This window comes from Glarea lozoyensis (genome assembly GCF_000409485.1).
Source record: "Glarea lozoyensis ATCC 20868 chromosome Unknown GLAREA10, whole genome shotgun sequence".
Lineage (NCBI taxonomy): Eukaryota > Fungi > Ascomycota > Leotiomycetes > Helotiales > Helotiaceae > Glarea > Glarea lozoyensis.
Genome location: NW_007360984.1, coordinates 527,582 through 540,071, shown reverse-complemented (window position 1 = coordinate 540,071; position 12,490 = coordinate 527,582). Strand labels below are relative to the sequence as shown.

At 45.2% G+C, this 12,490-nt stretch overlaps 4 protein-coding genes across 4 annotated transcripts; 2 read left to right on the top strand and 2 right to left on the bottom strand.

Annotated features, from left to right (window-relative positions):
- Positions 1-1,700: 1,700 nt before the first annotated feature.
- On the bottom strand, positions 1,701-2,311 carry GLAREA_05197 (Microbial ribonuclease; the record flags this gene model as incomplete). Its single annotated transcript, XM_008078486.1, has 2 exons — positions 1,701-2,104; positions 2,161-2,311. 2 exons carry the CDS (start codon positions 2,309-2,311, stop codon positions 1,701-1,703), a joined length of 555 nt encoding a protein of 184 aa, XP_008076677.1.
- A 995-nt stretch (positions 2,312-3,306) lies between these two features.
- Positions 3,307-4,323, top strand: GLAREA_05196 (uncharacterized protein; the record flags this gene model as incomplete). Its single annotated transcript, XM_008078485.1, has 2 exons — positions 3,307-4,188; positions 4,243-4,323. The coding sequence occupies 2 exons, from the start codon at positions 3,307-3,309 to the stop codon at positions 4,321-4,323; spliced, it is 963 nt and encodes a 320-aa protein (XP_008076676.1).
- A 999-nt stretch (positions 4,324-5,322) lies between these two features.
- On the top strand, positions 5,323-6,648 carry GLAREA_05195 (uncharacterized protein; the record flags this gene model as incomplete). Its single annotated transcript, XM_008078484.1, has 3 exons — positions 5,323-5,549; positions 5,617-5,883; positions 5,934-6,648. The coding sequence occupies 3 exons, from the start codon at positions 5,323-5,325 to the stop codon at positions 6,646-6,648; spliced, it is 1,209 nt and encodes a 402-aa protein (XP_008076675.1).
- Positions 6,649-7,379: 731 nt separating this feature from the next.
- GLAREA_05194 (Cupredoxin) lies at positions 7,380-9,441 on the bottom strand (the record flags this gene model as incomplete). The annotated part of the gene is made up of 6 exons (XM_008078483.1): positions 7,380-8,142; positions 8,195-8,412; positions 8,462-8,715; positions 8,771-9,080; positions 9,135-9,264; positions 9,329-9,441. 6 exons carry the CDS (start codon positions 9,439-9,441, stop codon positions 7,380-7,382), a joined length of 1,788 nt encoding a protein of 595 aa, XP_008076674.1.
- Positions 9,442-12,490: the final 3,049 nt, after the last annotated feature.

Genomic DNA, 12,490 nt, shown 5'->3' with positions numbered 1-12,490 from the left:
TATTCCTTGATTAGCCGAAGATCTGAGGTAAAGGCATCCGACTGATATTGAACCAAGTAAGAAGAACTTGAGAACTAGTGATGTTTTAACTGAGTCTACCTGAAGATTCAAAACTGGAGCAGTGAACGATAAGGGGGCTTCAGCATCGTTTAGCCCAGAAGTTTGTTGCGGATAGAAATCGCCAAATGAAATGGCTGAAGTGCAATAAAATGTCCGTCTTTCTGGGGTACCAAGGTTTATCAAGGGCGGGCATTGGAAACCAACAGTAAAGAATAAACCGATGGAGCACGCGTGGAAAAGCACACTACGAGGATGCATTCCTTGCTGGAACCATTTTATGTGGCGAAAGTCCCGTTTGTATGATATCAAATGAAATATGGTGGTGGTAAGCAAAAAGTCATGAATCAGCTCCAGCTACCAGAACGTTTGTTGTCAAGGGTTTCTAGGTTCATTTTAGAGGATATTTTTCCGAGATAATATAGATAGATACCTCATACAACCATGCTAACTGATCCAGAGAAAATGTTGCAAAGGGCTGCTTTTTTTGGCCGTTGATCACGGTAATGAGCTTTTTATGTTTTTGCTTGACTATTAAAATGAAGTTACGCGAAAATGCCTATAGATCATAAACATAGATCGTAAACATAGATTATAAAAAGTGCAAATGAAAGCAGTCCGTCGTGGTCATGGATTACGTGATGGTAACCTTACACCCCTGTCAGCGAATGTTGGTTCTTTCCAGGCGACGTGACAGTCAACATCCTCATTCAATTCGAGATGGGCTCAGCTTGGAAGCTCGCATGTCGGCACCTGTTTTTTGCACGGATATGCTGGAAGAGGGGGTAAATATGTGTGCAGGGTAGTATTACTGGATATCTATACAGGTATCACGTCTCAGCGCCTGTTGGTGGCGCCCAGATAGCTTGAAATTATTGGCTGTGTCGACAAGTGTTGGAACCAACAAACCTCCGGAAATAGCAGGTAGCTCAGTCGCTGAAAATCTTCTTTCATGCCTGGATTGGCAAAATACTCCACAATTCAAACGATCACACAAGCTATGGGATCATCCTACAAATCCTAGCAGAACAAACATACAGCCTGAATTAGAAATCCTGAACGTAACCACGATGAGTTGGTAATGGGCCTTCACTAGGACAAATCCTTCGGCACGAATAGGAATGTTGGCGGTAGGCTTGTACTCATCTAACGCAGCAGCGTTAGGATTCTGTGGGCTTGACGACCACTATAGAAAAGATGGCTGAAAAACAAGAGCACATTTACTAGTGTTGAGCACTAAGTGGGGCCTCTGCTTTTGTAAGTAGTTTTTGGTGCTACCATACTTTGAACATATAGACGAGTAGTAGACTCGTAACCGTAACAAATTGACTTAGACGAGATTGAGGCGAGGAGGCTTTTTTCAACAGTCAAATTCTATTCAATCGCTATACTAAATACTGCACTAAATTCATAAAAAAAAAACCCCTCCTACTGTGCCTTTCCCAATTTCCCGGACCAAAGCGCATCAAAATATTTTCCCATAACTGAACACTATCCCAACCAAACTAATCAAAACACCCAAATTAACCAAATCCGCCAAACCAACATATACCGGCTGCTTCCAGTAGTCTCTTGCCGTCGTGATTTGATTCGTCCTCAAGAAAAATACACCCCCGACAGCGAAAAATTCCTCTACGTCTAGTCTAAGCGTCCGTATAACGAGATACAATACGCATACTCAAGGAACCAAAAGCCTCATCCTCTGGGCCCGTGGAATCTCGCTTGGTTTTAGCAACTGGTGCACCACATAGGTCGAATAAAGTGAGGTCTGTAGCCGATAAATGTACAGCAACCCTATAGAAAGTGTTGTCCGACTTCTTATATAAAATTCTGAACTCTCTTGGTTTGCCTCCAGTCCAAAGACTCCCATCAACCATGATCGGGAACTCCATGTATTCAGTTACTGCTCCATCTCTTTTCCAAGGCTTGGGATACGTTGCACCTGATCCATTTTTTCTTAAGGCTTGTGCGTGGGCTGCAATCAGGGCTGCTTTGCTGAATTTTTCAGTCTCGGGAAACGGCTCATTTTTTGGTCCGTCTCCAACGCCTTGTATTGAACGTTAGTAAGTATTCTTGTAGGGTCTTGGACAAGAGACTTCTTACTCGGACTCGGCGCTCTGACCAAATCTGGATAGGTATCTGCATAACTGCTAGTGACAGTGGTCACCTCTCCATCTTCGCCGAACGTAGTTCTAGCTGCGGTTGCGGCCCTCAGAAGGATGACAGAAGTAAAAAGGGTATAGAAAAACTTCATGTTGACAATGGGTTTTGCTGAACTGTACTTTTGTGTAACTAGAAAATATGTATTGTCGGAGTGATATATTGTTCAATTTGTGTAGTAGAGTGGCAGGTAGTAGCATGATATGATGTTCAGTTTATTAATCTATCAAGACGACTTTGATGATACTACTTACATTCTATCTGAGCCATGCAGGATCAGAAGGACGAAGTCTGTCAAAGCTCTCGATATAGTCATGATAAGGGAAAGATGGACAAATCTCTTGAATCACGGTCAGCTTTTTGCGAGGAACACTCCACGCGTGATCGATTTCTTCATGAGCCTCGAAATTGAAGTTTTGACAATCTATAAATAGTGTATCAAGGAAGATTCGGAAACGTCAAGTAGGCGCGGTAGTATTGAAAATAGCCACACACCAACATAAGGAATGCTCTCGAGTCTCGTGCATGTTATTGGATTCCGATGTTGGTACATGGCCTGTGCCTGAGTCGCCTACTGTAAAAGTTGATAGGTTTTCTCTCGCGCCAAAAAGAGTGATATAATGCTATCTCGCTTTGTTTTGGATATGGTTTATGTCTTATAGAAACCTCATACATTGGGTGTAAGTCTTTTGTTATTTAGTGCTCGTTTTATTACGTGGTGGTGGTTTCAGTCTTCTGTGCCAAAATTGGTGTCCTTGATGTGGAGACCCGGGCTCCAATTGGAAAAAGCGGGGTATGCAGCATCCTTAAGGCGAAGTGTTGGTTGCTTGCTGTGCGCACACTATACAACCTCTTGTTGTCTCTGAAGTACCTAGGGTAATTGGCAAGTCTTTTGAAGAAATTACTGACAGTTTATCAGGATCAAAGCGATTGACACTTCGGTCCTCGTGTAAAAAGCGTCATTATATCCAGTATTTTGAAACTTTCTGACTCACGACGCTGCCTCTTCACCGGTTTCAATACCTCATATCATTGAGGTCTTTGTATTTTCACTTGAGATATCTTGACTTTCCCGATCAACCTGCAGTCATGGAGGGACGAGGCGAATCGATATATATTGAAGCATTCAACAGGTCTCAGCGTCTCCTTTCGCGGTGTTTCGCTCTGGAATTAGATGCTTCAACGTTAGTTTCAGTCACACCGCTCATTCAAGGCTTTCCAAAAGAAGAGGACAAAGTAACTCAAGACTCATTACCTAGTATTTTTGTCCGTATGGTCGAATGGTTGCCTCTTCTGGAGCGAAGTGACGCCTCATATGGAATCTGCCACGGCATGATGACGCTCGCGAATTCATACCCTACGCACATCGACGCCTTCCTGATTATATACCTTGAGGCCATTGCACTTTCATCCAGCCATCTGATCAACTCAAAAGAGCAAACACTTGCCTTTCAGCTCCTGATGAATATGAGCGAGACGGCTAACACGGGCTACCGGACCAACGACTGTTGTAAGAATCCTGGTGTTTTCCGGCCCGGCACAGATGATCCAGTGAACGCCTCCAATATTATATTTAAGAAGAGCGATGTACAGGAGCATCTTGATCAAGTTCTAAAAGTGACTCTACAGCAGGCGAAGGAGGGCAATGATTACATCGTCAGAGCGGCAATGTATGCCCGCTTCGCTATTTTGGTGCAAGAAAAAAAGCCTCAGTGGTATAGCCGTGTCGGGATCCATGACTACGGCATTCAGGTTCAATTAAAGAAGATCGATTCCAAGGCCTGGATCAAACATGATCTAATTGCTGCGCTGATTAGACTACGAGGGTATGCGAAGTCACTTTCAAAGAAGTTTGCTATATCAGAGGAAACACAAGGGACAATGGATGAGTGGCAGAGTTTATTAATGCGCTGGATCTATGATCCGGAACTTGACAAAACAAGAGATTTGATGGTTAAATATCACGTTATCGTAAGTGGCCATTAATTCCAATCAGAGAGTGACATTGTGGCTAACACCTACAAGCTAGCACTCAAGAACCTACAAGAGGGTCCTTTCGATGAGACGAGTAACGAGCTTTTCAGGGCTCGGGACTGGGTTATGTAGTTGCACAGAGCCGAGAAGTACTGATAGTATGCGTTCCATGTTTGAGTAGTAAACAGCAAGGATGACAGGAAAAAAGGGTTATTTTTCTTATGCTTGTCAAGAGTCAACTACGTATAAGAAAGAGTCTGGAGGTATTTTTGGTGACCCACATCTTCATAACGAACACTTACAGCTCGTTTCTTACGGGGTACATTTCATTCAATTTCTCAAAATTATTATCTCCACGCTCAAGTGCTCTGCGAGGTTCTACAGACTTAATGAGCCCCTATGAGGCTATACATTAGCATCATGTGAGGAGAGTCAACCGCGATTAACGGCCGCTAGAAGATCTTCTGAGGAATACGAAATTATGATGCCGCAAATTCTGGCTCTGATATCGCCAAACCAACACCCATTGAGGGCCTTCCTTTGAAGGTAGTTGAAAATACTTTGAATGACATAAAATGAACACCTGTTCAGCATTGGGGCGCTCAAGGTCATGTGCTGTAGAAGACGTCATCCAACCAGCACCAACAAAGAGGAGACCGCGGCCTGAAGCTCTGGTATTGGCAGACCAACAGAATCCCAAGGGACTTGGTTGGAAATACATTGAACTATCAACAAAAGCGTGGCGTTGATTTAGCAAAGTGACCTATGATCGTGCCGTCTGATAACTTGATCATTTCTACACCGACATGATGGTATGTAGAACGAAGGTAATGAGGTATCGTATAATTAACATTCATCATACTCATGAATCATCAGAACTCTATCCAGATGTCGTCTTGAAGTATTCAAACGACACTTGGGGTGATATGTCATAGTTTCACCTTCATCATAGGAGAGAAATGGGACGTATCATTCGAGGGCCTCACGACGGCCGTATCACGTGTCTTGTTCAGCCAATGTTGGTTCTCTACCAGGCTTGTTGTATGTCACAATCCTCGTCCTCAATTAATTCAAAGGCTCTTCTTATCATTCAACGTCTCTTGACCCCACGAATCCTCGTCGTTAGACAAGATGTTTCCCATCCGGTCGAGCTGGAGATATATGCTCATACTCTTCGGCGTCTGCAACCTTGTTAATTCAAGTCAGGTTGTTTTACAAGACGCGCAAAAGGACGTCTCCCAAGCCCCATATCGTGCTGATAATCCTCGCATATACCCTTTGCCTGAGTGTGAGAGATGCCCAAGCGAAAAGGAGATTAGAGCACCGGGTGTTGGATTTGCAGTGGAGACTAGTTATGGGTAAGGCATTAACTATCTCTATGTCCTCTCTCTTTTATGGACGGCGGTAGCTAACAAATCGATATAGCGCTGCCGTAGTGAGACTCCAGGACGGTAGCCTTCAGCAAATTGCCTTGATCGAAGGCGATGCTTCCTACACAGCTCTTTTCCGCCGCCTCGCGACTGGCCCAATGTTTCCAGATCCGTATTATTTTGACTGTAAAAGGGACGTGTGGGATTATTTCATGAGACAAGCACAACGCTATTTAAACAAACTCATCGGGCGGCCTGCAAATCCGGAAACAGCTATCCTCGCCGCGATGGTATCGGCACTTCAACACGAGACGCAGACCTGGTTAGGCGTAGAGCAGCCAATCACTGCGGCGGTAATCAGTTCTCCGGCAGGCATTCGGCTCAAAAAGAAGAGATCAACGATGTTTTCGACCATCTGAAACTTAAGAATTTCCTAGCTCAATCAATCTATCGAAAGGAGCTATACGCAACCTCAGCAGCATCTGCAGGCTATGAGACTGCTATGTGTAACAACTTTACAGATGTATACAAATGTGAGAATGAGGAGTTGGAACTTCCTGCACGGCGTGTTCTACACATCGACTTCAACCAAGAGAGTTTAAGCAGGACGATCATAACACTAAGTAGTGTGTGGGATGGGTCCATAGATTACAGATTTGTAGATACAGATCTGGGATATGCACACCATGGTGATCTACTCGATACCGCACCCGAAAGAGACAGTGAACAGTATTGGACTTCCATCTCTGCTCGGATTCGCAAACTTGCTATGTCGTCCCGACATGCCATCGAAAAGCTCATGCTCACCGGAACTTCAGCTTCAGACCCTCGTTTCGAAGCTGCGATTCGAGAGGCGCTCCATGACATACTTGCCCAGGAGGTCATCGCTGATCTTGTGGGTGATGCCGATACTGCTGATGACGAAACTGAGTGGAGAGTGAAGTTTACCTTTGCAACTGCTCAAGGAGCGGCCAGAGTTGCGAAGCGTGTCCAGGAAATTCCTTTCATGTGTCGCCAGACCGACGAATGTAGGAAACGCCATGAGCGTGCACAAGACGAGATTCGAGATAGGGTAGCTTCAGGGTAGCAAACTAGTGGTTGATCTCATGCGCTGCAGAGAAAAGACGTGGATACATACGTCTTTTCTCAAATCTCCCATATGACCCCAAATCTGTGCAGTTCTTCTCGAGATTGGGACTGTTCTTACGAAAAGCGAGTGTATTTTTTTGAAACTTTTTATAGATCCTTGAATCTGTAAAACCCTTCTCCAGATCGATGTTCTTCTTACGAACAGCGAGGGTATTTGTATGTTCTAAAAAAGATTAGTTCGATTCTGTCGTCTTTGAATAACTATTTAGATGTAATTATACTTATGTTACCCGTGGATAACCTTCCATACCCCTTCTTTAAGTACATCTACCACTGTCTTTTCCACTGATAGATTGGTAGGCAAATAAATCGAAATGGAAGTACGAGAAAGCTCTATCTAATTGGACTCATATTGGTAGAGAATTACACTCATTCGTATAGCACCAAACACCACCATGTCTTGGTAAAAACTGTTTGCATGGTGCATAAGTGAAGGAGTGACCGACGACGACGAGCAGCATTCCGATTAGTCAGATCATCGGACGAAAACGATATTAAACAGAACCGTAGACATGAATAGCATTTCAAACCTTGTCCCTCGATGACTTCTGACATATTTAACCAAAACTATTTCAAACGTATATATATAAGAAATGCCCATATGAAAACGCCAAGCGAAGTCCCGCCATTTAATCAGTTTGTACCCTTCGCCTTTGGACAATGCCAAGCTCAACTGAAATCATTGTGATTTCTTAGCGCACTCACACTTCTAGCTTTGACATTCGGCGGAATACCATCAACCATCGGATGAGTAGTATAGTAATCCGCAAGCGCAGCCTCAACATTGGCAGTAGACGGATACGCACCCAGTCCCGCAAAGAGAGGAAGAACAGTCGACTCAATCTCCGCAACATTAGCAGGAAGCCCATTCCACGGCTTTGCGCGCCAGATCGCAGCCATTGGATCAGTGAACGTAGCATCGTCAGGATATCCATAACTGCTAAGGTTCACAGAGGTGACGTTGAAAGCAGCCATCATGTCGTGATCTTCGTGCACGAGATTGTGGCAATGGAACATGTACACGCCAGCCCAAGGTTGGTATTTGGCGATGACTTCGACTTCCTCGTTCTCGCCGAGATAAACGACGTCTTTCAACGCTGCTGCTTCATAGGGCTCGACGGCGCCTCTTCCGCCGACTCTGGAAACCACTTTGAAGTCTATGAGATGGATGTGGATTGGGTGGGACCAACCACCGGAGCTGTTCTTAAGACGCCATTTTTCTAGACCTCCTTGGGGCGGCTTTGCAAGAATACGGTTCGGAATATCTTCGAATCCGACACCGTTGATTCTCCATTCGCCGTTGTTGCGCTCAAACTTGAATTCGTGGTCGACAGTTGCGCGAGATCCAGGATCAGGGAGAGTGGCAAGTGTAGCAGGTAGTGGCCCATTTCCAACCTGAGATGTGGCGGTGCCAGTGACCACCCATTTCATTCTGCAAATCAAGTTAGCATTGGTCGATTTGAATTATTTTTGCGATGACTTACACTTTGTGCGTTTCGGGATAATCCTCATTGGTTTGGAAATCGCGCTCGTTCATCAGAATCAAAGACTTTCCCTGGTAAAGCGCGAAATCGATGACAATTTCCCAGCGCTCGGCCATTGAGATAACAAGACTGGTAGTTTGCACAGGCTGAGAAAGATATCCAGCATCACCGCCAACGACGTGAAATGGGAGGCGGGTATTTGGTCTTGCTGCATCAACCTTCAGATGATCAGCAGTAGTCTTGGTACTGATACAGCAGGACACTTACAAGGTAGAGCTTAAAAGATCTAGAAACACTGGCATCGAGAAGTCGGAATTTGTACTTTCTTGGTTCAACGTTTTGGAACGGCCATGGGACACCGTTGACAGTAACAACGTCTCCCCAAAGTGAGTCTCTTTCGGCTTCGGGCGAGAACAATTTTCCATTGCTTTGGAATTGCTTTGCGGAGATCATGAGGGGAATATCGTAATCACCAGTGGGCAGAGTTGTTGGTGCGTTATTATCAGTGAGGATGTAAAACCCTGTTCAGATTAGTTCGATGAGTGTGGGAGATAATCTTTCTAGTATTCTACTCACCAGCTTGCCCAAAGTAAGCATTCACAGCGGTAATACCGATAGCATGATCGTGATACCAAAGAGTTCTCTGTGGTTGACTATTTGGGTAGTAGTAATCCTTAAACTGTCCAGGATTTGTGACGTCGTCTGCCCATCCATCCCAAGGTGCGCGAGAGTAGCTACCATGAAGATGGATAGATGAAGGACGCGAAGCAGAGTTTGTAAAACGTACAACAGCCTCGCGACCTCTTGTCATACGAAGGGTAGGGCCTGGAGCCATCCCGTCGTAGCCGACATAGGTAGTTGGGCCAATACCAGAACTAAGCGGGTACTAGGACGGACTTAGTAACTAGAAAAGATTTCAACGACAGCGACCATCACTTACTGTCTGAGCAGTGAACTGGCGGATGTCGATTTCAAAGAAGTCAATGACCGTTCCATTGATAGGTTCTGTGTAAGTTGCTTTAGGTAGCTTCGTTGGAGGTACAACCAATGGAGCTTGAAATGGAGTGTATCTGAACAGGAATTAGCATCATTGACTCCGAAGGTATATAAAGTACCAATAGATAAGTAACTTACTGGGGGCTCAGCCAGTCTCTGATTCCATTCTTTGCCGCGGTGATCTGTGGGAGAGCTTTAACCTGGTGGGCTAAGAAACTCAAGTGTAGAAGTGTTGAGCCAATTGAATGCATCTTGGAGTATTGTATCTAGCGCCTGACGTTGTTCTTGGGACCCAACACTGCTGTACAAGTGTTGTTGATGTGATGTTTGTATGATTGAATAAGAGATAGAGAACAACAACTTACGAAATGCTTCCTCCTACTTATGTTATTTAGCATTCAAGGATTCTCGCGGTGGCAAGAGAGTTGTCAGCCTCAGAATAGAGTATCATTACCTTGTGCCGCAACTGATCACACAAACCTAGCAAGATGACCTTAAGATCCCGTGTTCATTTGTGGCTGATGGCTAGACCGTAGCATGGTATCCCAGATAGTGATGGTAACTGTGACATTCTCCTCTGCCTTGCATCAATAATCTTAGCTCTGAAAGGATGCATATTGGTAAAACATGAAACAAAAGTTTACATGCTAGAGGGGAGATTATACCCCTAAAACATATACTTCAAGTCCTAATCTGAAAAAGACTCATGACTTTTAATGCAGCTTAGGTGTATGATACGTCAAGTGATAGGGCTAATATATAATACTAGTTACTGTTCGGGGATAGTCTGAGGTCAGTACCAATTTTCACTAAGAGTCTTCTAATACAAGTGTTTTCTAGAGTGTCGACTTACTAGGAAGATTTCCATTGTAGCATCTTGTGTATTTTTACTTAAAAGGGAGTTCTCCCGTAAACTCTGACACCTGCGAACCAACCTACTAATACACGTAAAATCGTATGATCAGTCCGCGCCATTCAATGTGCGAAGGGTGAAGCCACGACATGTGATAGAAACGGAGTTATCTCTTTCCTTGACTATCTTAAACAGATGAATAAAGGGAGGTAACTTTGCATCGTAACCCCAAGGCGCCATCGCACGAATTACATGGGCATGAGGGCGATTTCTCGTGGTTCATAATATCCAAACCACCTCCAGAGCACTGTTATCCGAAACGGGATAATCCACCGCGGTGGTGGGGACATATTCAGTGTGAAGTCGTCGTTGCCAACAGTCTAGATGCTCAAAATACATTCGCCGCAACTCTCACCTCGTGGGAGTTGTCTCATATGTCGACAAAGAAGGTTGGCCGCGCGCAACTTCCAAAATAGAAGAGCAAAAATATCCTGTACGGCAACAAGTGTGATGAATCATGATAGCATTGCATTCGATGCTGGAAACTAGGATATCGGACCAGCAACTGTTCAGAAAAGCGAGATCAAGAGTCAAGAAGGGAAAGAAAAGCCACAATGCCGGTCCAGAAGGATTGCCAAGTGAGAGTAGCGAAACGGGATGGCTTGATACTTCATCTGACTCCAAAAAGCTTGTGGCACGCTCTCTTGGCAGATATGGAGCGGGAACAGCACCACAGTCGTTTTCGACACGAGATCTAAGGTCTTTCTTGCGATAACGTATGTCGATTGTGGGCGGCTCACCTGTCATCCAGTGATGCCGATCTGGGTATCACGCCCCGATGTCTCACTCGAGATTGATGTATGGATTTTGGCGAGCTTTTCAGAATATTCATCAGGCTCGACGTCTTGGCTTTCGTGTCTGAGAAGTCACGAAGTTTGAAATACGGGCTACAGAAACAAGATCTCCTCCGATGACAAACGATCTCAGGCAGAAATACTATGTTCCTATGGCCAAAAGAAAGTCAGAATTTATCAGGCGAAAAGGATCAAACTTCATAGCAAGACTTACAAGAGCCTGCGAAGTCTTGTGGAACCGTCGGCGTGAGTTAGCGGCTCATGTACTCAATATGCAAAAGAAGGCCAACTGCTGTGAGGTCCGGCCAACTTGATCCATGGCATTAAAGTTTCCAAATCATTCGTTGTGATTAATCCTGTATTGACACTTTCAACAGGGTCAAGACCAATAAGAGCCATGAAGTTACCTTTCGGTTTTGTTTTTCATACGAAGCGCACCACCGCCAGTATCTTCAAGGATGAACGCCACTACGACTCTCGAGCCGCTTTCAAATCAGGTAGCGAAGAAAATCCACGTGGACTGCAAGCTGAAAGTCGGGATATGATACCCCTCCAATGCTATTGGTAATGTAGATGGACGTCGTTGTCGCGTGTATGACCTTTCCTGACCTTCAGATAATTTTGGGTAGAGAACGGTCATCAAGTTAACCCGCATCCGCTTCAAAGATTCCAACGCACAGTCAGAGCGCTTGCGGGTCGGGCATTTCACCTAGCGGCCTTTTGGCTCCCGTCCTGCACTTTCTTTTTCTTCAACGCTCTTTCTGGGTATACAGCGAGTAGAGACAGTCTTTGGACGGGTCTTGAGGAGAGTTCAAATGCGAGCGTATAGGAATGGCGCCGTGACAAAGATGGCCCAAGTAGAATCAATTATTGAAGATGGTGCCGGGAAGCTCCCGTAAGCCGCATGCATATCCACCTCGGGGTGTATTCACTGGGGGTTGGGTTAGACCCTTGAGCTTGTAGAGCTTGGCCAAAAGCTGGATTCTTCACATCGGTGAGTGAAAGATAGGGGGGAGGTTCAGCCGTCACGCGGTAGTCGTGCGGCGCGTACCGAGAAAGTACCCAATCTGGTAATTTAAGCGACTCCCACTGAATGCACCACCTTTTTGTGTACACCACCGCCTCTCCTCCACGCAATAACCACCACTACCTTAGGCCGGGTGCTACATCTTTGAACACGACGAGGTGAGAGTTTGTCAACCCCCACCTCTATAACCCACCCAGACACCTCCTTCATATGTGCCAACCCTCCAGCTGAGCGCTAGCAAACTCTTTAGAGCGCAACACCGCTTCCCAGCTTGAATTCCAATAAGCGTTTGAAAGCATTTGGTAAGAGGTGGGTCACAACCCAAGCTGGGAATAAACATTTACGGGAACAAGAGCTGCGCCCAATAATGTCTCATACGATCAAGCTCAGCCAAGAAGCAGATAAAATGTCGGCGGGGACCTCCCTAGCCAATCGAACCATACCAGGAGGCCGGAGAGACTCATCATAGGAAGCTCATAGTTTTGAGGCCTCGGCAAAAGACGGCAGATTTCATTCTCTCACGTCGGAGAAAGCCTCCTGGCATATTGTAAGACCGCTAGCAGATA